This window comes from Emys orbicularis, chromosome 3 (assembly GCF_028017835.1).
Source record: "Emys orbicularis isolate rEmyOrb1 chromosome 3, rEmyOrb1.hap1, whole genome shotgun sequence".
NCBI lineage: Eukaryota > Metazoa > Chordata > Testudines > Emydidae > Emys > Emys orbicularis.
In genome coordinates, this window is record NC_088685.1 from 127,491,186 (window position 1) to 127,517,849 (window position 26,664).

General features: G+C 46.5%; 1 protein-coding gene across 1 annotated transcript in view; it reads right to left on the minus strand.

Moving 5' to 3' along the window:
• The window catches only part of C3H6orf118 (chromosome 3 C6orf118 homolog), a 53,945-nt gene that overhangs the window by 1,146 nt on the left and 26,135 nt on the right, over positions 1-26,664 (minus strand). The window contains exons 7-8 of the mRNA XM_065402250.1: positions 26,608-26,661; positions 24,870-24,931 (exon numbers count right to left, since the gene is read on the minus strand). Coding sequence (XP_065258322.1) covers positions 24,870-24,931; positions 26,608-26,661 — 116 coding nt within the window. The remainder of the gene's footprint in view (positions 1-24,869; positions 24,932-26,607; positions 26,662-26,664) is intronic.

Sequence of the window (26,664 nt, forward strand, 5' to 3'; positions counted from 1 at the left end):
GCTTAGTCCTGTCAAGGTAAAAAGCAAGAGCTCTTCTGACACCTAATGTATGAAGGGTTGCTTCTTCTCTCACAGAGACAGTCTTGGGATAAAATACGATGATTGTCCTGATGAATGGGGAATTCTGAAGAAATTTTAGGTATGAAATTAAGATAGGGATGTAATGTCAGCTTGTCACAATAGAACACCATGAATGGTGGGTCAGCCATCAGGGCTCCCAGCTCCCCAGCCCTCCTGGCTGAGGTGATGGCTGTGAGGAATGCGGTCTTGAGGGACAAACAAAGATGGGAACAACTGCCCAGAGGCTCAAATAGTGGTTTGCTCAGCTTATTAAGAATGAAATTGAGGCCCCATGGTGGAGTAGGTTCTTTGACAGAAGAAAAAAGGTTTAACAGGCCATTAGCAAACCTCATGGTAGTCAGGTGAGCAAAGACTGAAAAACCTTCAATGAGGAGGTGAAAGGCTGTAAAAGCAGCCAGGTGAACTTGGATTCAGCTCAGTGACAATCCTGTGGATTTTAAATTCAGTAGGTAATTGAGAATATGTGCTAGACGAGACTCAAGAGGAGGTGCAGACTGATGGCTGCACCAAACTTGAAAATGTTTCCACTTCTGTAGACAGGTTTTCCTCATAGTGGATTTCCTGCTATAGAGCAGTACTGTTTATACCTCTGCTGAGCAAGCCTGTTCTATGCCAGTGAGCCATCTAGTAGCCAGGCCTTGAGGTAAAGCACTGAGAGGCTGGGTTGGTGATGAATATCAACTCCTGGGTAAGGAGATCCAATGTTAGAGGAAAGTGGAGAGGTGGCTGCAGAGCCAGGCAAATCAGCTCTGGGAACCATACCTGTCTTGGCACAACAGTGCTATGAGGATGGTTACTAATTTCTCCTGTTTCAGCTTGGTCAGGACCTTGCTTAGTGATGGCGTTGGAGATAAGCATATAGCAATATACGAGGCCCAGGAGTGACTAGGGCATCTCCCATTGAGTTGCAGCCATGCTCCCCCCCCAAACAGAATCATCTGCACTTTGAATAGGATGGTGTTGGAAGAGATCTCGTCTCCGAGTGACCCCAGGTAATCTCATTAAACTGTTTGAGTTTGACTTCCACCTAAAATGTGGTAATTTCTACTTCCATATCCTCATTCCCATTAGCCACCCTGCCACTACCCCTAAGCTCTTCATTAGCCTCATTAAAAACTGAAGCAAAGTATTAGTTTACTTTAGTATGGTGTTGGGCCATCCTAGATCATCTTTAACTTCCACCCCATCCTCAATGTTTAGCAATCCCACTTCTTCTTTCCTTGTTTTCTTTATATGCCTATAGAATCTTTTACTATTGGTTTTAATTTCCTTTGCAGGGTCCAACTCTGGCTTTTGGCGGTTCTCACTTTATCCCTACACTTTCTGACCTCCAAGAGGTAGCTTTCCTTGCTGATCCATCCCAGGCTACACAGAATGGAGGATTTCTGCTTTCTCTTAATCACCTGTTTGAGATGCTTGCTCATCCAGGTTGGTCTGCAACCTTTCCCTATGAATTTTTCCCACTTGCTTGAGATGCAGGCTTCAGATCTTTTCTGCAACTGTGACTTAAAGTAATTCCAAGCATCCTCCACATTCAGATCCTTGAGTTCTTCAGTCCAGTCCACTTCCCTAACTAATTCCCTTAATTTTTTAAAGTCTGCACTTTTGAAATCAAGGACCCTCACTGCAGATCTATTTTTGTTTAGTCTACCATTTAGTTTAAACTAAATTAGCTCATAATCCCTAGAACCAAGGTTATCCCCATAACCATATTTTCTATGAGGTCCTCACTACTCACCTATATCAAATCTAAAATGGCATCACCTCTTTTTGGCGTAGCAAGTATTTGGGGAAGAAATCAGTCAGCTATCACATCCAGGAAAATCTGGGCCCTTCCATGTTGCTGTCATCCCTACAATATCTGGTTTCACTTTCTTCACCAGTGGTTCTAGTGCCTCCATTTTGTTACCCAGTCTCCTTAGCTGTTTCTGCTTGGCTTCGCCCACATTCCTCATCCAATTGGGTACAGTCATTCCACTGCCAGTATCGCCTACCTGACTGTTAGCTTCATTGGTATTGGCACTATCTTTCCTCTTAACATCCATTCCCCTACCCACTGCTGTTCCTTTCTCCATTGCTGTAGCCTTTCTTACCTGATTTTCCTCCCACTCAATCTTACTATCGTGTATGGAGATTATATGTGCATCTCCCAGCTGTCTTCCCCGAGTTCCTAGTTAAAGCTCTTTTAATCTGTTGTGCCAACCTTCATCCCAGAAGTTTATTTCCCTCACTGCTCAGGTGGAGTCCATCTCATGAGACCACTCCTCTGTCCATGAATATCTCCCAGTGGTCAAACATCCCAAAGACCTCCTTATAGCATCACTGCCTGAGCCATCTGTTGATCATCATAATCTTGTCTCACCTTCATTCTCCTCCTCTAGGGACAGGGAGAAGAATCCCATTGAAGATCTATTTCCTTAACCATCTTCCCCAGCCTGGCACAGTCTCCCTTGATATGTTCCAGCAAGAATCTAGCTGTATCCTTTGTTCATCTAGCTCTATCATTTGTGAAGGACAATCAGTGGATTCTTTCCTGCTGCCATTAGGATCCTCTTCAGCCTCTGACTTAGGCGTACATCCCATATCTTAGCTCCCGGCAGCCAGTACACCCTTCTGTTCTCCAGATCCAAATGGTGCCAGCACTGGTGGCCAGTGAGAGCTCTGTAACTACATCGGTACCGGAAGCCAAGACTTCAGTGGAAGATAAATTGGTTATGGTTGGTACTGGCTGAAAATCCCTCTCAGCACCATTCAACGGAGCTACTTCAAAAGGTCTGAGTAGAGCCAGAAACCACATTGGTGCCAGAGGTTGAATCATCATTGCAGAGTGTGGTAAGACCAGAGGGTGAATCAAATCTGGAAGGTAAGTCAATACCAGCAGGAAATGTGTCTTGGTATCTGTAGAGCAGCAGACTCACCCCTGCGGCACCTCCTGCTGGTGACTTCTGGGAATTAGCTCTTCCAGGGTCCTGGAGCGCCCTCTGCAGGCCAGTGATCTGCCTGTCCTCTGGCCCCATGTTCCTCCCAGACCCCAGTGCCCTTGTATCTGGGGTGCTGCCCCCTGGCAGTACACCCCTCAGTCTTAGGGTCACCCCTCCCCAGGGAACCCCCACCCACTATCCCTACCTCACCTCAGAATAAGGCCACTGCCAGTCACCAACTAGCCCCCGCTCCCTGGGGCAGACTGCAGTATAGGCCACTCATCACAGGTAAGGTTGGGTTTGAACCTGCTGCCTTGGCCTACCCATGGGCTGCCCTCTGCAACCCCCAGTACCTCTTGGCCTCCTACTAGGCTGCAGCCTGGGGCTATCCAGGCTGGAGCTCCCCAGCTCCTCAGCCTTTTCCCAGCCCTGCTCCACTCAGGTACCCTGTGTCTAGCTCGCTGCAGCCAGGCCCTTCTCCCTCTGAAGGCAGAGAGAGACTGTTGAGCTCCTGGCTCCCAGCCTCTTTATACAGGCCAGCTGAGGCCTGACTGGGGCGTGGCCCAGCTGCAGCCACTTCCCCCAATCAGCCAGGGTTTTACCTTGCCCAGCCCCAGCCCTCTGCAGGGCTTTTCCAACCCCTCCACAGCCGGAGCAGGTGTTCACCCCGCTACAGTATCCCTCAGCAAAGATGAATGAGGTTCATTTAGGACTGAAGGTCCTCATGGGAAAGGAGCCTGAATGGTACCAGGGAGTCTGGATAGGGACTGGTCTCAAGTTGCAGTGGGGGAGGTTTAGGTTGGATATTAGGAAAAACTTTTTCACTAGGAGGGTGGTGAAGCACTGGAATGGGTTACCTAGGGAGGTGGTGGAATCTCCTTCCTTAGAGATTTTTAAGGTCCATGTGCTCAACCCAGTAGTCTACAGAAGATGGTACTGAAAACAATTTTGCCCTGGTTTTAGAAAATCCTTGTGCTCTGAAGGCACTGAGTCCAGTGCTGATACCGATGCTGTTTCAGGAGGACTGCTCTGCTGAAGGATGTGTCTGCTATAGAAGTTTGTATCATGACATAATGTTTTACAAAACTGTGCATGGAGCCTCATGCTGCAGCCCTGCAGATCCCAAGAAGAGGGACATCTCAAATTAAGCTACAGATGCGGCCTACCTTCTAGTCAACTGGGGCCTGAAACCTTGTGGGAGAAAGGTCACTATTAGCTCATAACAAAGCAAGATGCAGCCCAAACTCCATTTGAAAAGTCTTTGTGTGGAGATTATTTGCCCTCTCATACACTCAGCAAAGGAGACAAAGCGTTCAGGAGCTTTCCTGAAGGGTTTTGTCCTTTGCAGGTAGAATGCCAGGGCTCAACAGTGTAATTTCCTGCCTTCTCTGGTAGCATGTGGCTTTGAATAGAAAATTGGTGAGTGTATGACCTTGTTTTAAAGAAATTCTGAGATTATTTTTGAATGAATTTTGGGTGTAACCTCATGGAAATTTTTTATCCTTGTGGAATTCCACATTTAGGTCCACTATAAGGGCCCCCAGCTCACTTACTATTCTGGCTGAGGTGACTGCAACCAGAAAGTCAACCTTCATAGATAGATGAGCAAAGGCATATGATGCTAAAGGTCTGAATGGAGAGTTCATTAATGCCAATAGGTCAAGGTTGAGGTTCCGTATTGGGGTAAACATTAGTAGCGGAGGAAAGATTCTGACATGTCCCATCAGAAACTAGTAGTAGGATGGGCAAAGACCATATGGCTGTCCACTAGAGAGTGAAAGGCTCTAACAGCTGCCAAGTGCACCCTCAAGGAACCGAGAGACAACCCCGACATTTTTAGAAGGAGGAGGTAGTCTATAATAGTAGGGATCTCAGCATCCTCTGGGGGTATCCCAGAATGCTGGCACCGGATAGAAAATCTTTTCCACGCTGTGTGAGATATATTTGAATGAATTGAGCAGAGGGTTGAATCTGTTTATGTGAATTTGCAGTTATAGTTTCTTAAGCAGTTGCTTATGCTGAATCTGTTGTTATATAGTGGTTACTGTGTTTTTCTTCTCTCTCTGCAGTACAAGACTTAGTCAGCCATCATGGCTCAAACCATGTATACATGAATCTGTTTCTAATCAGGGACTCGTGCTATATCTGCCGCCATACAGAACAACTGGCGATGAGGATTTCAAAAACATTCTATGCATCAAAGTAGCAAAACAATCTCTGACATTGCTTGCAGCCCCTGGGTGGGGAGAGGAGTCTGCTATAACTGTGAATACTCCGAAGTACTAAACTAACAGCAGCAAGGTCAAATGGAAGGCTGTATTGGAAATATGGAGGCCTTCGTCACTGCCATGGAGGACTGGCTCACATATAGAGAGAGGCTGGAGCAGTAGTCTGAAGTAAATGAGCTTACACCAGAAAAACATATAGCAGCATTACTGTGTGTGATAAGAGGAAAAACATCACAGTTTAATATGCAGTCTGATTGCCCCAGAGAAACCAGCAAGCAAATCCCCTTTAAAGAGATAATGCAAACTGTTCAAGAGCACTTGGCACCCAAGCCCCTGATTATAGCACAAAGGTTCAGGTTTCATAAGAGGAATCAACTTGAAGGTGAATCTATTTCTGCCTTTGTGAAAAAGTTAAAAAGATTATCACCATACAGTGATTTTAAGAATGGGCTTAACGAAGCCCTAAGCGACAGATCTGTGTGTGGACTGCTTAATGAAAGCATACAGAAGAGGCTCTTAATTGAGGAAAATCTTATCTTTAAACATGCAGTAGAAATTGGAGTAACGCTGAAAACTGCAGCAAGGGATGCAATAGAATTGCATACCGCAGCTAAAACGGAAGTAGGAATGCATAAACTATCTGCAACCCAAGGCAAGATCAGGTCCACTCAGCAGACAGACACATGTTATTGGTGCAGAAAAGGGTTTCAGTCTCCTTGCTGATTCAAAGATGCATATTGCAGAAGCTGTAATAAAAAAGATCCTATCCAAGCTGTTTATCACACTAAGATAAATATGGAAGAGACCAAATATGGGAATTGAAATGGACTATCAATGTACAGTCTGTAGACAGAAGCAGTAGTGACACAGAGAGTGAGAATGGAGTAGCCAGCCTGGATATATATAGTCTGATCAAAAATGACAAGTCAGCAATCTGGCTGACACCCTGGGTGGTGGGAGAAATGCTCAAACAGGTAACAGACACTGCAGCATCTCACATTTGGAATATGGAAACTTTTAAAAATAGCAAATTGAAGGGGACATTAATGTTGCTGAAAAGATAGTGCCAACTGGAGTGATGCAAGTGAGTGCGGAGTACAACAATAAGCACTGTTTATCAGACTTATGTCATTGAGAAGGGGGGACCGGACCTGTGAAGCCGTGAGTGGTTACACGATTCCTCTGAATTGAAAATCTATAAAGATGCTGCAGTCACTTTCAGAAGACCTCACTAAAACAGTTGAACAACAGCTGGAAGCGATACTATGTCAGGCATTGGGAGCCTTCAAGAAGGTCATAGGAACTCAAACACATGAAGGCTAAAATAATCCTAGCTGAGAAGTGCAGCCCAAGCCCGACCTGTCCCTTACAGCAATGGTCTTCAACATTTTTTCATTTGTGGACCCCTAAAAAATGTTGAATGGAGGTGAGGACCCCTTTGGAAATCTTAGACATCGTCTGCGGACCCGCAGGGGTCCACGGACCGCAGATTGAAAACTACTTATCTATGGTAACAGCAACTTTTCACAGACCCCTTAGACAGTCTGAGGACCCCCAGGGGTTCATGGACCACCGGTTGAACACCACTGCCTTACAGTATCTACTTGAAGGTAGATGCTGAATTGGAACATCTGGAAAGGGAGGGCATACTTTCAAAAGTGGCCTAGAGAGCAAGTGGAGAATTCCTATCATTCCAAATGTAAAAAAACATGATGCAGTAAGGGTATGTGGAGATTTTAAGGTCACCATAAACCCTGGCCTGACCATTGAAAAATGCCCCCTGCCTTGAATTGAGGACATTTTTGCTACACTGGCAGGGGCAATGATTTAGCAAAATGGGTGTGTCATAGGCCTACCTACGAACGGAATTGAAGGAGAGTCTAAGGCAAACCTCACAATCAAAAGGGTATGTATCAGTACCACAGGCTATTGTTTGGTATTGCTTCAGCTCCTGCTATATGGCAATGGGCAATGGACCAGATTTTGCAAGCTATTCTGAGAACAGTGTGTTATTTGGATGACATTATTGTGACCGGTGGAAGTGAAGAACAACATCTGGGAACCCTGAAAAGCATATTAAAACATCTAGAAGAATATGGATTATGAGCCAATCACATAAAATGTGAATATTTCAAGGACTCGATAGCTTACTGTGAGCACGTCATTGATGCATAAGGCCTACATAAATCTCAGGAGATGATTAAAGCAGTTCTGAAAGCTCCACTGCCAAAGGATGTGTCACAATTTAGATCATTTCCAGGATTTATCAATTACTATAGCCAATTTGTACCAGACATAGCAACTGTATTGCATCTACTTAACTGTTTACTGCAAACTGGTCAAAAGTGGGTATGGTCATGTGAGTGTCAAAAAGCTTTCCTGGAAGCAAAGCAATAAGTCACTTGAGAAAGTGTTCTTACACACCTTAACCCATCCTTGCCTATCAAGTTAGCATGTGAAGCTTCATCCCATGGAATTGGGGTGGTTATATCGCACTCCATGCCAGATGGCAGTGAGAGATCCTTAGCATTTGCCTTAACATCTCTCCCAGCAGCAGAACATAACTATGCACAAATAGACAAGGAGGATTTAAGTTTGGTATGGGGTGTGAAGAAATTCAACCAGTATCTATATGGGAGGAAATTCACCCTTGTCACCAACCACCGACCATTAATAGCAATCCTTCATCCGAGGAATGGAGCTTCTTTGATAACAGCAGCACGAATGCAATGCTGTGCTCTCTTCTTATCTGGTTACGTCTACAACATCAAATTCAAAAGAAAAGAAGTGCACGCAAATACAGATGGGCTCCCCCACCTGCCCGTGCCAGTTGAAGGGTGACCTGTAATAGAGACAGAATCTGTCAAATTTGTCAATTTGTTGCAGAACGAGTGCTCCTCAGTGTCTTGTAGAAACTAAGAGGGATCCCACACTAGCTCAGGTTTATGAAGCCAACTTTGAAGAGCTGGAAATATACTGATTGCCCTAAGCTGGCACCCTTTTACACACACACAAAGGTGAGCTTACCATACATCAAGGGTATGTCATGTGGGGAATTTGTGTTATTATTCCTAGTAAATTGTGCACAAGAGTATTAGATGAGATTCATGTAGGTCTCTTAGGGGTAGTAAAAATGATGGCACTCGCCAGGTTTGTATGGTGGCCGGGCATTGACCAAGTAATAGAGCAGCTTGCTAAAGAATGTTTGGGATGCCAACAGGTACAGCGCATGCCTAAACCAGCACCATTACACCCTTGGGAATGGCTATCAGCTCCCTGGTAATGTCTGCATTTTGATTTTGCCAGACCATTTTTGGGTATGATGTATTTAGTAGTTGTAGATGCCCATTCCAAATGGCTGAAAGTTTTTTCCATGAAAACCACCACAGCTGCACAGACAGTATAAAACTTCAACATTTGTTTGCAAGAACTGGACCACCAGAACAAGTTGTGAGTGACAAGGGTCCTCTGTTTAGTTCAGAAGATTTTCGGCAGTTCATAAAGAAAAATGTTATTAGATATATTACCTCTGCATCTTACCATCCAGCCATAATGGCTTTGTTGAAAGGTTTATATACATTTTTTAAGCAAGCCCTGCAATCCATGGCAGATGAGAAGGGGTCACTACAGCAAAAGCTGGAACATTTTTTGCTAGCATATCAAGATGCAACACATGCCAATGCTGTTTACGGGCCAAAATCTCAGGTCACACTTGGGCTTATTAAAGTCAGATATAAGCCAGAAATAATTAAATAAGTCAAGCGATGCTGAGAGGGACCAGTGCACCTCATCAGCTACAAGTGGGTCAAACAGTACTGGTTCATGATTATTGGGGACCCAGTACATGGCTTTCATCAACTGTTAGTGCACAAATGAGTCCTTTGTCCTATACAGTACAAGTGGCACCAAATATGTTTTGGCCCTGGCACACTGACCAATCGCGAGATTCGTGGGTGACTCCATGTCTGACAAAGAAAGCAAAATTCAGGGAGCTGCTGAATTTGTGCCCCAGCTTGACGCAACAACCAATAACAAGATACCAGAAAGCAGCTGTGCTGAACAACCAGCATCATCTGAGGGAACATATAAGTCAAACATTGCTGCAGACACCCCACTTCCTCAGGGGAGTGTTCAAAATGTTGGCAGACACTATCCAGAAAGAAAACACAAGCCACCTGAAAGATCTGATTTGTAATTGGACCTTGGGTTGTTCTGCCACAAGTACTTCTGACAGCATTGTGCCCATTGTATTTCTGGGGAGAAGACAGATGTGATATATTTGAATGTATCAAGCAGATGTTGAATCTGTTTATGTGAATTTTGCAGTTATAATTTCTTAAGCAGTTGCTTATGTTGACTCTGTTGTTAGATAGTGGTTACTATGTTTTTCTTCTCTCTCTGCAATACAAAAGTCAGCCAGCCATCATGGCTTCAGCCATGTGTACGTTTCTGTGTTTCTAATCAGGGATTCGTGCTACATCCACCATACACAACACTGTTAGACGGAGGGATGCTGGGTTGGGGTATTTGCTTCTGTCTGAATCAGCAGGTCTGGGAAAAAACAAATATGGATGCACAAGGACATCTTGAGAATGCTTGGACACCAGAACTATCTGGGCCATTGGGGAGCAATCAGGATCACTGACTCTCCATCTTGTTTGATCTTCTTCAGAACTCGAGGTAAGACAAGGATCGGAGGAAACATGTACATCCTCTGTCCTGACCATCAAACTAGGGGCCTGGAGCAGTAGGTTGGACATTTCTTGTTCTGTTGAGATGCAAAGAGATCCCAAGATGGGCATGCCCACAGCAGAAAGATGCTCCTCACCACTAAGTCAGATAATTCCCACTCCTGGTCCTTGGAGAACCATCTGCTAAGGATCTCTGCTATAATGTGTTGTGCACCCTTGGAAGGTGCACTGCTGAACAAGTGATCTGGTAGCAAATGCACCAGTTTGAGATTGCACAGAAGCAGTAAAAGAGGGATGGACCTTGTTCCCCCTTGTTTCTCGTCATGGTCTTCGGTACTGATGACTTCTTCTCACTCTGTTGGTACTGACAGCGTAGAAGATGCCTAATGCCTTTTTTCCTTTGCCAGTGTTGAGGATGGTCCTACTTTTTCAGTTAGAGCTGTTTTCAGGGTGCTGTTGCCCTTTGGTGCCAGGAAACCAGTACCATGTTCCTTGTGAGCTCCTGACGCTCTCATACTGGGGTGCAGCGTCTCACCTGACTTAGCAGATGTCAGAGATGAGGATCCCTTCTCGGATGTGGACATGCACAGGTGGCAGGGAAAGGGAAGCAGAGAGTAGCTCACCTGCAGCAGCCAGTGAAGGTGAGCAGACCTGCACTCTGAAGCTCTGCAAAAGGAGAATTGTGGGAGGCCCAGCTGCCAGGGCCCCTGACTGTCGATGCTCTACACATCTTTCCCTGCTAAGAGAAAAGGACTCTGGACATTTGCAAGGTCAGAGTCTTCTTCTTTGGCTTATTTTCTTTACCTGTCTTTGCTGTTTTCTCTTGCATAGGGAGACTGTTAGGAAGTGATCCAGGGAGGCAGTCGCATAGCACTCCAGGGTGCAGGACTCAGCTGCCTATCTCTGGGCCCTGAATCAGGAGAAGTTGGGACCAGGTTCCTCTACTCATACACCCTGCTTCTGATAGGGCTGGAGGAAAAAAGCCTATGTCTGACACCAAAGAGTCAGTATTAGGAAGATCCCCATATCCCAGAAAGTCCTGACTCAGGGACTTTGGCAAGGTGAAGCCTGACGCCCCCAGCTGGGCTGCAGAACTATATTTTGTGGGACTCTTCACATACCCCAGAAGGGGTGGATGCAACTTGTAGCCCACTCAGAGGGCCAGTCACAGAACAGTATCTGTCACCCTTCTCTGACCACTAGGTGGTGCCCTGTGGGTTTTAATGGGTAAGGCAATAGAGCAGGGGTGGGCAAACTATGGCCCGCGGGCTGGATCCGGCCCCTCAGGCGGGGAGGGGGGGAGGGCGCACAGGGCTCTGTGTGTTGCCTCCAGGCACCGCCCCCCGCAGCTCCCATTGGCCAGGAATGGGGAACCGTGGCCAATGGGCGCTTCGGGGAAGGTACCTGGAGGCGCAGCAAGGGCAGCACACGCAAAGCCCTCTGCCCCCCCGTCCCCAGGGGCCGCAGCGCTTCCAGGAGCGGCGCGGGGCCGGGGACAGGGCAGACGTTCAGGGAACCTGCCCTGGCCCCGGTGCGCACCGCTGCCACACCAGAGCGACTTTAGGTAAGCAGTGCCGGGCTGGAGCCTGAACCCCTCCTGCACCCCGCCCCCCAACTCCCTGCCCTGAGCCCCCTGCCTGCACCTCGCACCCCTCCTGCACCCCAACTCCCTGCCCTGAGCTCCCTTCTGCACCCTGCATCCCTATGCACCCCAACCCCCTGCCCTGAGCTCCCTTCTGCACCAGCACCCCTCCTGCACCCCAACTCACTGCCCTGAGCCCCCTCATGCACCCTGCACCCCTCCAGCACCCCAACTCCCTGCCCTGAGCTCCCTGCTGCACCCTGCACCCCTGTGCACCCCAACCCTCTGCTGCACCCTGCACCCCTATGCACCCCAACCCCCTGCCCTGAGCCCCCTGCCGCACCCCTCCTCTGCTCCAATCCCTTGCCCTGAGCCCCTTCCTGCACACCGCACCCCCTCCCACACCCCACTCTCCATCCCGCACCCCAACCCCCTGCCCTGGCCCTGCATACAATTTCCCCACCCAGATGTGGCCCTCAGCCCAAAAAGTTTGCCCACCACTGCAATAGAGGCATGAGTTGTGGTCATCGGTGATCGGAAAAGCCCAGGGGAGAAAGCCATGCACACTTTTAATCCAGGGATCCTGGACATACTAGACAGCCCATACAAAAACGGGTTTACAACTATTGGCAACTAACTTCAAAGTGTAAAAGAAGCAGCTACCTAATGCTGCAGACACCGAAGAGGTTCTGTCTGAGACCACTGGTGGTGGAAAGGAACTGGAGAGGCAGTCAGTCCACACTGCCACTTACACCCTCAGTTTGGAGCAGGAGGAGGAGAAAGCACAGGTGCAAGACCAATGGGCATTGCTAACAAAAATCTTCCAGTCTCAGGTGAATGGAGCACATGTGCTCCTGAAGTGGAATAGACCTAGAGACCATCAGTCAAAGAACTAAGAGTTGGGCACCATTAGTTGTTATTGTTCGACTGCATAGTACCCAACCACTCTCTCTCTCTCCCTCTCCCCCACACCTCCATCCCCACCCCCAGCTGGAGGCAACTGCTTTTGAAACTGAAGCTTGGGCTGGTCCCTGCAAGTCTCTTGCTGGGAGCACAGACCAAAGAGTGTAATCTACAGTGTGTATCTTTGGAGAATAATAAATCTGTGACGACAGATAATGGTTTATATTAATGGTCACAGATCTGTACATCCTTTATAATGCTAAATGCAGGCATCTTCACATCCTGCTTTTAGCTCTCTCCCCACAGCTACATGATGCTTTCCTATGGAAAGAGGAGTAAGCCATGGATCAGGTGTTAATGATGCATTAATAAGCATTAACTTATACCATTAACTGCCCTATGTGGTACCAGGGATGACTTTGAGGGCAGAACAATAAATGCAAATTTTCTTGTAAAAATTCACATGTTTAAACACATTCACTTCAACCATCTTTGTGACTCATTTGTGGCCGTTTTCTGCAAATATTTGAGGGATCTAGAACTGTGAGAATAGCTGGTTTTTCAGGCTGGTGTCCCAACTGAAAAAGTATTTAAGAAAGAAAGTAAGTAAGATTGTTTCAGGTCAAGTGACACAAGGGGTGGTGGGAGGACATTTAATTTTTTAAGGGGGTTCTTTTCCATTTTTAAATAAAAGTGAAGTACAATTCAAAACAAAATGTCATGTTGAATTGAAAAATCAAAAGGTTTTGATTTTTTTCACTAGTTTGTTTGGTGGGGGGGGGGGAGGTTATTGCCCCCAAACAATTCAGTGAATTTGACACAAATTTGCAAAATGTTTCAATCTTCCTGAATCTACATTTTTTTTTTTTTTTTGGCAAAAGAAAGTTTCATCTGAAAAACTTCATCTAACTTTAGAGAAATCCAGTTTCTAGCATAAATGCTAGACTAAATGATTTCGGAAAGCTAATTCTGAAGGGAATTTTTACTCCTTGTGCCGCAAGTCCATGCACACACATCCAACCAGGAAAACAAACAATACTATGTGACTTAATCTGTCCAGTTACAACTAAACAACAGAATTTGAGTTTAGAATATTTGCAATTAATCACCAGAGCAAAGATACCGTAAAGCCATTCGTCAAATGGAAAATAAATCTGAGGAAATCACAGTTGTCTTGCAGAAAGCTAAATAAATATCTGCAAAAGATTTTCTCAGCTCTCAACACAGGCTGCATGTTTCACCCCTAATTCACTGAACAATCCCACAGCACCTTGGGGAAACTGCTGTAAAATAATTAATTTTTTAATCTATGCCTTGTCTGTAATTAAATTCCATATTAATAAAGTTATGTGCTTTAAGGGCAAAGGATGATAAAGTTCTGACAGCAGACAATTAGATAGTCTCCTTCAATTGTGCCTCCAGACAGGCTTTGATTCAGAAATCTGATGCTATTGCTAATGTTTTAGTTTTCCTGATCTATCCTGGATAGGAAGAGTAATGTCAGGTCCAGAATTGAGAATCATAATACTAGGAGGGCAGAATTTGGAGATATCTCATTTATAAAATGCCTTATTATGCAAATATCCTGAGGCACTGTACATTTTAAAGGGTTTATACTTGAGCTCTGCTGGAAGCAAAACTTAAGTCTTTATGTTACATTAAAAAACATTTAGTGAGGGCACTTTCTTAAGTACCTCAGGGCTAATTACTTTTAATAATTAACACCATAGAAATGAAACTAATTAACCTTGTATTCAAGTATATCTACTACTAATTGCCTTGATATTTTATTTTTAATAACCTCTTGGCTAAGCAAGCACTGCATTTGAATGATTTTAAAACAATGCTACTGAATTTTTATTTTTTACAAAATAGTTCTCATTATTCTTTCAGATGCAGTGACATTCCATTTTCTTTGTCATATGCCATTGACTTTGGTTTCTGAGGTTCCACTCCTGCTATCTGGGACATGCAGTTCTAATCTAAAATGTTGTTTTACCTCACAAAACCAAAGGAATATCAGAAACTAACATCACATGCAGCCCTGTAATTCTGCCATCCCTCTAACCAGATCTGAGTTGTCACAGTTCCCAGGCTAACCCACACCTCTGACTTCTCCAGATGTTCCCACTTTGTATCAATAACACTGCTCTACAGCCAAAATGCTTCTGAAATAAATGTAGTCAAACTTTACTAATTCTGGGTCACTGAGAACGAAAATGATGCTTAAAATTGTTGATTGGCTCTAGTTTTCAAGATATGCTATTGGGTCAGTATATACGACCCTTGACTTGGGAATGGCGGAGGATAAGTGAGTTATAAAGGGAAGGGATCTCAATTTAAACCAGAAATGACTAAAATACATCTTTGACTGGATCTATGAATAAATCTATGACTGGGTTTGGACAGTACTTGCTTTTTAGGCAAATCAATGAATGATGCAATCTGAAGCTGGTATTGCGTCATACATGATATGAATTGCGTCATGTTATTCCTAGAAGTCATGGATGATGCAATCATAACGAAGCTTACATCACTCTGCTGAACAAATTGCCCTATATATATCAGCTCTAGAAATCATACAGTGTCATGCTCTCTTATTTGTCAGTGTTTGATTTTTCAAAGGGACACATTTCTGTTTAGCCAAAGTGAGCAGAGATGCCTCGTACTTGTGTGAACAGTGCAGATAACTTCTGCTATGTTTGTGGTGAAGTGACTTTTGCATCACAAAAGCTCAGTATAACCACTATGGTTAAGAAAGCCTATCACCTTTATTTTGGCTGCAGAATTGGAGATCAGGACAAGAGGTGGGCCCCACACATATGCTGCAACACTTGTGCAACAAATCTTCGCCAGTGGTTGAACAGGAAAAGGAAATCTATGCCTTTTGCAGTGCCAATGATTTGGAGAGAGCCAACAGATCATACCAGCAATTGTTACTTCTGCATGGTGCCTCCAGTTGGGAAAGGTGTGTCAAAGAAGAAAAAGTGGACTGTGCATTATCCAAACATTCCATCAGCTATACACCCAGTACCCCACGGAGAAGAACTGCCGGTTCCTGATGCACCAGAATCATTCTCACTTGAGTCAGATGAGGAAGAGGAAGAGGATGAAAGTTCTGGTCCTGAACCATCAATGTCACAGGACCCACATTTTCTCCCATCCTCCTCCTCTGAACCACACCTCATAACACAAGGTGAACTGAATGACCTTGTCAGGGATTTGGAACTACCCAAGAGTAAGGCAGAGCTGTTGGGCTCCAGACTACAGCAGAGGAATCTCCTGGCAGGTGATGTTAGGGTTTCCATGTTCCGTGACCGTCAAAAGGATCTTGTCCCATTCTTCTTCATGGAAGGTGATCTTGTAGCCTGCAACAACATCGATGGGGTGATGGCAGCCCTCAACATCGTTCACGATCCAGATGAGTGGAGACTGTTCATTGATTCATCGAAGACGAGTCTTAAAGCTGTTTTACTGCATAATGGCAATGTTTTGCCATCAATTCCAGTTGGTCATGCAGTCCATATGAAGGAAACCTATGACAACATGAAACAACTTTTGAGGTGCATAAACTATGACCAACGTCAGTGGCAGCTTTGTGGCGATTTGAAGGTTGTTGCTCTCTTGCTTGGTCTGCAGACTGGATACACAAAGTACTGCTGTTTTCTCTGCGAATGGGATAGTCGTGCAAGAGATTCCCACTACATCAAGAAAGATTGGCCACTCCGACAGTCATTGGAGCCTGGGAGGAAAAGTGTTCAGCATCCACCACTTGTTGAATCAAGGAAGATTTTACCACCCTTACACATCAAGCTGGGTCTGATGAAGAACTTTGTCAAGGCCATTGACAAAACACAAGCAGCTTTCAAGTACCTCCATGGAAAATTTCCAAGGTTAAGTGAAGCTAAGATAAAGGAAGGTGTCTTTGTTGGTCCTCAGATTCGTGAACTTCTTCGAGATGATGCATTTGACCATGCACTGTGTGGCAAGGAAAAGACGGCATGGAAAGCCTTCCAGTTAGTGGCAATACATTTTCTCGGAAACAACAAGGCAGACAACTACAGGTTGTTGGTGGAAAACCTCCTCAAGGCATACAAAAGCCTTGGTTGCAACATGTCACTAAAGATACATTTTTTGCACTCTCATCTAGCTTTTTTTCCACCGAACTGCGGAGCAGTGAGCGACAAGCATGGCGAGCGATTTCACCAGGACATTGCAACAATGGAGAAACGCTATCAGGGCAAATGGAGCCCATCAATGCTTGCAGACTATTGCTGGACAGTGACAAGAGATGCTCCATTTAATGAATACAAGAGACAAGCCAAGAAGCGCCGAGTAGACACTGAATAGGACTAAACTATGTACAGAATAGTTTTTTGCCTTTTGCTTCATAATAAATTTTATTTATATAACCCTTTTGCTGATTTTTAAAGTGTTACATAAACAGGACAGGTGAAATATTATCATGTAAAGCAACCATAAACACATGAAAAGACCTAGGTTTACAATTTATGATTAAAACTCTACTATCTACACAATATACATAGACATAAAATGTAAAAACTTAAATATCTTAGAAACAGTAGCCAATCAGTTGTTTTAATTGTCATATTTGAATTCAGCACATCAAAATACATAATAAATAGCACATTTTATCTCTGAAGCAGACGACTTCTCAAAAATTGTAGACCAGTGTAATCAGTGGGTCAGAGATTGACTCTATAGCCTGGTAGTCAGAGCACTCACCTGGCATATGGGAGACTCAATTCTGAGCTCCAAATCAGGCAGAGCAGGGATTTGAAAACAGGTCTCCCATCCCCCCACTCCCCCAGAAGAGTGCCCTAACCACCAGGCTCTTGACTATAATGACATGGGAGCTCCTTTTCTCCCTTCCCCACTCCACTCCCCCCCTCCTTTCTCCCATGAGAAAGTGCTGAGCTGGTTTAGGTGCCTAATTCCAGGAGAGGGTTCACAGCTGTGAATCCCAAGCAGAGATAGGCACCTCCTCCCAGCCCTGCATTAGGGCAAGGGCAGAGTTCAGGCCCAACCTCTCTCCTTGGCATTTTCTGTTGGCCAGCTCAGTTAGCTCCCCACTCACATGCTCTCTTCTATGAATCCCATTCTTGGGCACCGACTCTCTCCATGTATTGTGGAATCTGAGAGCCTAAATCAGGTTTGTTAATTCCATTGGGCAACAACTAATTCCCTTTGTGAATTTAGGCCTTTGTAACTGTTTATAGCCTTTTGATCTGTTAGTTCCCAACTTTGGCAAAGCAGCCTTGCAACTTTAGGCTGGAAAGTAGGTCATTGTCTGAGGTAATTATTTGTTGGGAGATTGCTTATCTAGATCCATTGTGTTGCTTTCCTGCCTGTTTTTCCAACAGTCTCCTATCAAGCTAGTTTAATACATTCATACAGGAAAGTCTAATAACCCAAAATACAGCAACTTCACTTTACTGACCTGGTCACATAAGTATTCATAGCATTACTACAGATCAGTATTCTGAGGCCTGGTCTACACTACGAGTTTAGGTCGACTTTAGCCGCGTTAAATCGAATTAAGCCTGGACACGTTCACACGACGAAGCCCTTTCTTTCGACTTAAAGGGCCCTTTAAACCGGTTTCTTTACTCCACCTCCGACGAGGGGATTAGCGATAAAATCGGCCGTAGTGGGTCGGAATTGGGTTAGTGTGGACGGAATTCGACGTTATTGGCCTCCGGGAGCTATCCCACAGTGCTTCATTGTGACCGCTCTGGACAGCACTCTCAACTCAGATGCACTGGCCAGGTAGACAGGAAAAGCCCCGCGAATGTTTGAATTTCATTTCCTGTTTGCGGAGCGTGGAGAGCACAGGTGACCACGCAGAGCTCATCAGCACAGGTAACCGTGATGGAGTCCCAGGATCGCAAAAGAGCTCCAGCATGGACAGAACGGGAGGTACGGGATCTGCTCGCCATATGGGGAGATGAATCAGTGCTGGCTGAACTCCGAAGCAGTAAACGAAATGGCAAAATATTAGAAAAGGTCTCCAAGGCCATGAAGGACAGAGGCCATAACAGGGACGCACAGCAGTGCCGCGTGAAAATTAAGGAGCTAAGGCAAGCCTACCACAAAGCCAGAGAAGCAAACGGAAGGTCCGGGGCTGAGCCGCAAACATGCCGCTTCTATGCGGAGCTGCATGCCATTCTAGGGGGTGCAGCCACCACTACCCCAACCGTGTGCTATGAGGCCCTCACTGGAGAAACACACAGGGAAGCGGGTTCGGGGTACGAGGAAGATGAGGATGAAGATAATGTAAATAGCTCACAGCAGCAAGGAAGCGGAGAAACCGGTTTCCCCAACAGCCAGGATATGTTTATCACCCTGGACCTGGAACCAGTAACCCCCGAACTCACCCAAGACCCTTGGGGCACACAGGGGACCTCTGGTGAGTGTACCTTTGTAAATATTACACATGGTTTAAAAGCAAGCGTGTTTAATGATTAATGATTAATTTGCCCTGGCAATCGCGGCCAGTATAGCTACTGGAAAAGTCTGTTAACGTGTATGGGGATGGAGCGGAAATCCTCCATGGACATCTCCAGAAAGCTCTCCTTCATGTACTCCCAAAGCCTTTGCAAAAGGTTTCTGGGGAGGGCTGCCTTATCCCGTCCGCCATGGTAGGACACTTTACCACGCCAGGCCAGTAGCACGTAGTCTGGAATCATTGCATAACAAAGCATGGCAGCGTATGGTCCCGGTGTTTGCTGGCATGCAGACAACATCCATTCCTTATCGCTCTTTGTTATCCTCAGGAGAGTGATATCATTCACGGTCACCTGGTTGAAATGGGGCAATTTTATTAAGGGGACATTCAGAGGTGCCCCTTCCTGCTCTGCTGAACAGAAATATTCCCCGCTGTTAGCCACGCGGTGGTGGGGAGGGGTGAAGTGATCATCCCAGAGAATTCGGTGTGTGGGGGAGGGGAATTAGTTGGGTTTGTGCTGCATGTTAACCCTGAAACCGCAGCCCCTCCTTTTACATTGCAAATCCATTTTAAATGGCCAACCCAACGGGTGCTTGGTATGGTTAATGAGAGCAGTACTGTTTGAAACCATCCCCACATGTTAAGAAGGTTAAAAAAGCCAAAAGACTGTGTCTTACCATGGCTGCCTGCAAGCTGAAATCTGTGGCCTGGCAGTGCGTGAGTTATCTCTCACACCAAACCGGCAGGCCCTCAATATAAGAGGAAAAATGCGACCTTGTAACGAAAGCACATGTGCTGTGTAATGTGAACAGCAAAATTTAACGTGAAAGAGTGTACCCATTGTTCTCTAAAATGTGTCTTTTTTAACCACCTCTCCCTTCTCCTCCACCAGCTGCAAATCTTTCTCCTTCACAGAGGCTAGTGAATATTCGAAAGTGAAAGCGAAGGACGCGTGATGAAATGTTTACAGAACTACAGACTGCCTCCCACGCTGACAGAGCACAGCAGAATGCGTGGAGGCAGTCAATGACTGATTATAGAAAAGCCCAATATGAGCGAGAGGAGAGGTGGCGTGCTGAATCGCGGGCTGAAGATGAGAGGTGGCGTCAGCTTGCACACAGAAGGCAAGAGTCGATGCTCCGGCTGCTGGAGCATCAAACTGATATGCTCCAGCGGTTGGTTGAGCTGCAGGAAAGGCAGCAGGAGCAGAGACCGCCGCTACAGCCCCTCTGTAACCAACAGCCCTCCTCCCCAAGTCCCATTGCCTCCTCACCCAGACGCCCAAGAACACGGTGGGGGGGCCTCCGGCCACCCAGTCACTCCACCCCAGATGATTTCCCGAGCAATAAGTGTTAAAGTTTTAAAGTTTTAAACTGCAGTGTGTCCTTTTCCTTCCCTCCTCCCCCACCCATCCCGGGCTACCTTTGCAATTATCCCCCTAGTTGTGTGATGAATTAATAAAGAATGCATGAATGTGAAGTAACAATGACTTTATTGCCTCTGCAAGTGGTGCTTGAAGGGGGGAGGGTGGGGTGGTTGGTTTACAGGGAAGTAGAGTTAACCGGGTGGGTGGGGGGGCGGAGATTTCATCAAGGAGAAACAAACAGAAGTTTCACACCGTAGCCTGGCCAGTCACAAAACTCGTTTTCAAAGCTTCTCTGATGCGCACTGCGCCCTGCTGTGCTCCTCTAACCGCCCTGGTGTCTGGCTGCGCGTAATCAGCGGCCAGGCGATTTGCCTCAACCTCCCACCCAGCCATAAATGTCTCCCCCTTACTCTCACAGATATTGTGGAGCGCACAGCAAGCAGCAATAACAATGGGGATATTCTTTTCGCTAAGGTCTGAGCGAGTCAGTAAGCTGCGCCAGTGCGCTTTTAAACGTCCAAATGCACATTCTACCACCATTCTGCACTTGCTCAGCCTGTAGTTGAACAGGTCCTGACTCCTGTCCAAGCTGCCTGTGTACGGCTTCATGAGCCATGGCATTAAGGGGTAGGCTGGGTCCCCAAGGATCACGATAGGCATTTCAACATCCCCAACGGTTATTTTCTGGTCCGGGAAGAAAGTCCCTTCCTCCAGCTTTCGAAACAGAACAGAGTGCCTGAAGACGCGAGCATCATGTACCCTTCCCGGCCAGCCCACGTTGATGTTGGTGAAACATCCCTTGTGATCCACCAGGGCTTGCAGCAGCATTGAAAAGTACCCCTTGCGGTTTATGTACTCGGTGGCTTGGTGCTCCGGTGCCAAGATAGGGATATGGGTTCCGTCTATCGCCCCACCACAGTTTGGGAATTCCATTGCAGCAAAGCCATCCACTATGGCCTGCACGTTTCCCAGAGTCACTACCCTTGATATCACCAGGTCTCTCATTGCCCTGGCAACTTGGATCACAGCAGCCCCCACAGTAGATTTGCCCACTCCAAATTGATTCCCGACTGACCGGTAGCTGTCTGGCGTTGCAAGCTTCCACAGGGCTATCGCCACTCGCTTCTCAACTGTGAGGGCTGCTCTCATCCTGGTATTCTGGCGCTTCAGGGCAGGGGAAAGCAAGTCACAAAGTTCCATGAAAGTGCCCTTACGCATGCGAAAGTTTCGCAGCCACTGGGAATCGTCCCACACCTGCAGCACGATGCGGTCCCACCAGTCTGTGCTTGTTTCCCGGGCCCAGAATCAGCGTTCCACGGCATCAACCTGCCCCAGGAACACCATGATTTCCACATTGCTGGGGCCTGTGCCTTGTGAGAGGTCTAGGTCCATGTCCATTTCCTCATCACTCTCGTCACCGCGCTGCAATCGCCTCCTCCTCGGCTGGTCCTGGTTTTGCTTTGGCATGTCCTGGCTCTGCATATACTCCAGGACAATGCGCGTGGTGTTCATAGTGCTCATAATTGCCGCGGTGATCTGAGCGGGCTCCATGATCCCAGTGCTAGCTATGGCGTCTGGTCTGAAAAAAGGCACGAAACTAGTATCTGACGGACCAGGGGAAGGAGGGAGGGAGGGAGGGAGGGGCGAGTGACGACATGGCATACAGGTACAGGGAATTAAAATCAAGAAAGGTGGCTGTGCATCAGGGAGAAACACAAACAACTGTCACACAGAATGCCCCCCCCCCAGAGATTTAACTCAAAAGCCTGGGTTTAGCAGGCCGTTGATTTGACGGAGGGAGGGGGGAAGGAAATGAATACAGAACAAATCTATTTTTTACATCTTAAGACGACGGTGCAGCATGACTGATAGCCCTCAGCATTTTCTGGGTGCTTGGCAGCAAATACTGGGCGCTTGGCAGTTAGCCTTCAGGCCTATTGCACGATCTGCTGCTCAGGGAAGACTCTGCTAACGTGCGATGAGCCAACAGGGCGCTTGGCAGAAAATGGCATACTACGACTGATAACCATCATCATCAAGACAGTTCCATAGGACTGAGCATGTCTGCCCAGGTGCCCATGATCGACAGCCACTGCTGTACGACGAGGATGGTTACCAGTCGTAATAAACCATCTACTGCCAAAAGGCAAAAGGCAAGGGGCTGGTGCAATGCAGCCCCACGGCTGCCAGCCCCACGGCTGCCGGCACCCAGATCGCCAATGAAGGCTACCAGTCATGCTGCACCGTCTACCGCCAAAAGGCAGTTAGCTGCTGCTGCTGTGTAGCAATGCAGTCCCACGTCTGCCGGCACCCAGATGACATATGGTGACGGTGAGCTGAGCTGAGCGGGCTCCATGCTTGCCGTGGTATGTTGTCTGCACAGGTAACCCAGGTAAAAAGGCGCGAATCTATTGTCTGCCGTTGCTCTGACGGAGGGGGAGGGGCCTGACGACATGTACCCAGAACCCCCCGCGACACTGTTTTGCATCATTCGGGCATTGGGATCTCAACCCAGAATTCCAATGGGCGGCGGAGACTGCGGGAACTGTGGGATAGCTACCCATAGTGCAATGCTCCGGAAGTCGACGCTAGCCTCGGTACTGTGGACGCGGTCCGCCGACTAGAGCACTTAGAGCATTTTATGTGGGGACACACAAAATCGGCTGTATACAACCGATTTCTATAAAACCGGCTTCTATTAATTCGACCTAATTTCGTAGTGTAGACATACCCTTAGATAATTACATAGCAGCTCTGTGTCTCCCCTATGAATTGTGAGCCATTTTGCAATATGGTCCTCCAAAAAAAAAAAAAAAAAACCACTGTGATCCCAGGTGCTGACAAGCCACAACTGAGTAAAAGAGCATGAAGCAGATTCTGATATCTTCTCTTAAATTTAACTTTTTACATGCCAAGATTTGAGATCGCAGTTCTCTGTTTGCAACAAGACTTCATTAAAATACCTAAAAGAGTGATGTGACTTTTCTACATTCCAATCGTTGATTTAAAAGTTAGTGATTCTGTCAATGGCAGCAAATAAAACACAGACCCCCCTTTAAATGCAGGACTCGGCAGGTGAGAAGAGAAGAAAACAGTGTTCCACTAATCTGTATTAATATGCCGTTTTAATTCGACTCTACACTTCTAAATTCAGATGTGCACCATTAGTCACATAACTGCATGTGTGCATTTGGGAATGTTGCAGACCATGACCCTGTATCTACAGACACCATTGTTGTCTGCAAGGATTGAATGTGGGACTTTCACCACCAAAAGCGTACATACCTCCCATCTGAGTTCAGGGAATGATGTCTGTAGCTATGGTTAAATAGCATAGTGTTAAAATACTATGGGGACAGATACTATAAGGAGATAGGCGCTTAATGTCTCAGATCATTAAGTCAATGAGAGGCTTTTCTTTCAGTGTGCACTAGATCAGACCCTATACCGGTATATGATGTGTGTCTAACTGGTATGTGAAAAAAAATCTGGCCCAAATATTATCACTGAAATAGACTCTTAAAACTTTTTATGTATCTTTCAGTCTACTGTTAACCTCTTTCTGCTACAGAAGTTTGCAAGTTAGGTTTTCATAAAACTATATTGCAGATCTATAATACATACCCAAATCTGATGTTATGCTACACTAATTTGAATACAGACAATTAAGAGAGAGCGAGAGCAGTACGCGGTTAGCTGAAAACATCTGTGGACATAATAAACGAAGGGCTAAATCTTAGCACATAATTGAAACCAAAACAATAAATACATTCCTTACTTACCTCTGAAATAAGCATAGATGTCAAAAGTGTAGTCTTTATGATGCAGACTTAGCTGCATGCTGTCTCTTTTGTCTTTCATTCCATCTTGATACTAATAAGATGTACTGGAGGAAGGTGAGGAGGATGCCCGAGGGGAGTGGTAATGGAGTGTACAGTCTTCTGCCCCTGGCAACCAATTCAGATCCAGCCCAGCTCAATAGTGACTAAAACTTTCTAACTCATTACTTTACAAAGCACCCTGAAATACCTTGAATGCAAACAGCACTACTTAAACCCGGAGTGCCACAGAAAATAAAGAAGCTCCGTGTGTGAAATAAGGTCTCAATTCGGTTCCTATGGACATGAGTCCACATAATTAAAACCACTGCCACACCTGGCACTGGACTGCAGCCTCAGAACAGAGGCCAGGGACTGGATGGGCAGGGAGACTGTGCTACCATCTCATGCCTAGAGGTCACCTCTCTGGGGCAAGTCTGAAGCATATCAGCAGGGCCATGGGCGGAAGCTTAAAACAGCCTCTGCAAAATATCTGCTCTGTAGCTGAATAGACAAGTGCAGGTGTCAATCAAACACCGTGCATAAGCACTCAGATTCACATTGTTTTTTCTTAGTTTATTCTAGACTACAGGGCCTTATTTGAATTGAGTCCTTACCTTAATCCCTAAAGTGCTACTGTGTATGTTGTACTAAGTCATACTTAAACCTAGCAGCTATAAATAACTGATCTTTCTTACTCAGCTCTGGGAAGTTTTTAGCATAGGGGTTTCAATCATCATTCTGTAACATGTAACATTTATAATATAGACCTAAAACAATATAGTAAATCCAAAATATGTACTAACTCACCGCTGATTTTCCTGGGTGACCTTCTGTCTATTTAAGATGTCTGTGATGTTGTCTTGAACTTCCTAAAAAAACACCAAAAACAAAAAACTCATCTATGTATAAATGCAGAGAAATATTTGTCAGTGGTTAAGAAAAAAATTGTTTGTGATATTAATTGGCAGTATCTGTGATAAGTAATTGGTGGTGCTGAAGTCTTTTTTAACTTCATAACCTTAATTTATGGGAAAGGGATGCTGTGGTTCCTGTGCTATAAAAGGTTAAACTTCAGCAGGAAGTTTAAAGTTTCCAAGCATCTTTTATGTAGTGCTACACTTCCTGTTGATTCTCACAGGCTCTCACAAAGACTGACTAGAATCAATAGCAGAGATTGACAGAGAATACAGCTAGGCTAGATTACAGCACTGTCGACTGGGCTGTTAAAAGTCTGGTCAGCCGTGCTGCAGGACCAAGGCAGGCTAGTCCCTACTGTCCTGGCACCGCGCTGTGCCCCAGAAGCAGCCAGCAGGTCCAGCTCCTAGGCGGGAGGGCCACGGGGCTCTACGCACTGCCCCAGCCCTGAGCACCGGCTCCGCACTCCCATTGGCTGGGAACCAGGGCCAATGGGAGCTGGGGCGGCGGTGCTTGTGGGCAACAGCAGCACGTGGAGACTCCTGGCCCCCCAGCCCAGGAACCGGATCTGCTGGCCGCTTCCAGGGCACAGTGCGGAGCCAGGAAAGGCAGGGAGCCTGCCTTAGACCCGCTGCGCCACTGACCGGGAGCCGCCCAAGGTAAGTCTGTGCCCCAACCCCAAACCCCAACCCCCTGCCCCAGCCCAGAGCTCCCTCCTGCACCCCAAAGCTCTCATTCCCAGCCCCACCCTAGAGCCCGCCTCCCCAACCCAGAGCCCGTACCCCCTCCTGCACCCCAACCCCCTGCCTTAACCCGCAGCTCCCTCCCACATTCCGAATCCCTCACCCCCACCAAACCCAGAGCTCCCTCCTGCACCCCAAACCCCTCATCCCTGGCCCCATCCCAGAGCCTGCATCCCCATCCAGAGTCCGCATCCCCTTCTGCACCCCAACTCCCTGCCCCAGCCCAGATCCCCCTCCCATACCTTGAACCCCAATTTCTGGCCCCACCCCAGAGCCCACACCCCCAGTTAAGAGCCCTCACGCCCTCCCACACACCAACCCCCTGCCTCAGCCCAATGAAAGTGAATGAGGGTAGGGGAGAGCGAGGCACCGAGGGAGGCGGAATGTAGAGAGCGGGGGGCGGGGCCTTGGGGAAGGGGCAGTGCTAGGGTGTTTGGTTTTGTGCAGTTAGAAAGTTGGCAACCGTACTCTGTTCTGAGTTATGCATTTTGTGGGTATGTTAAATCCACCTAGCATAGGAATCCATCCTTCATGCTAGCTCCCTAATTATACTAGCAGCTTTAGCATCATCAAATGAGATATGGATTTTGAAGCTTTGACAAGTTCTTGTAAAAAATAATTCAAATGGTGATCAGGAGAAATTTGCTTCTCATCAAAGTACCATAATAGCGCTCCTAAACAGTGACAAATAGAGTAAAGGGACAACCAACACCTTTCTACTCTCTAGCAGGTGGTTCACCTTGGGCTCATGCAGAGCCCACAGTAGTCAATGGGAATCTTTCCAATGACTTCAATAGGCTGTGGATCAGACCTAATGAAGGCAACTGGAGCAAACAGGTTTCTAATGGGGCTTTGGACCATATCACAGTTCTAAAGAAGGAACTTACTTTGATTTGGTGTTGAAGGAAGCTGTTGGCTGAGTTGAGTTTGAGAGCTTCAGCCTG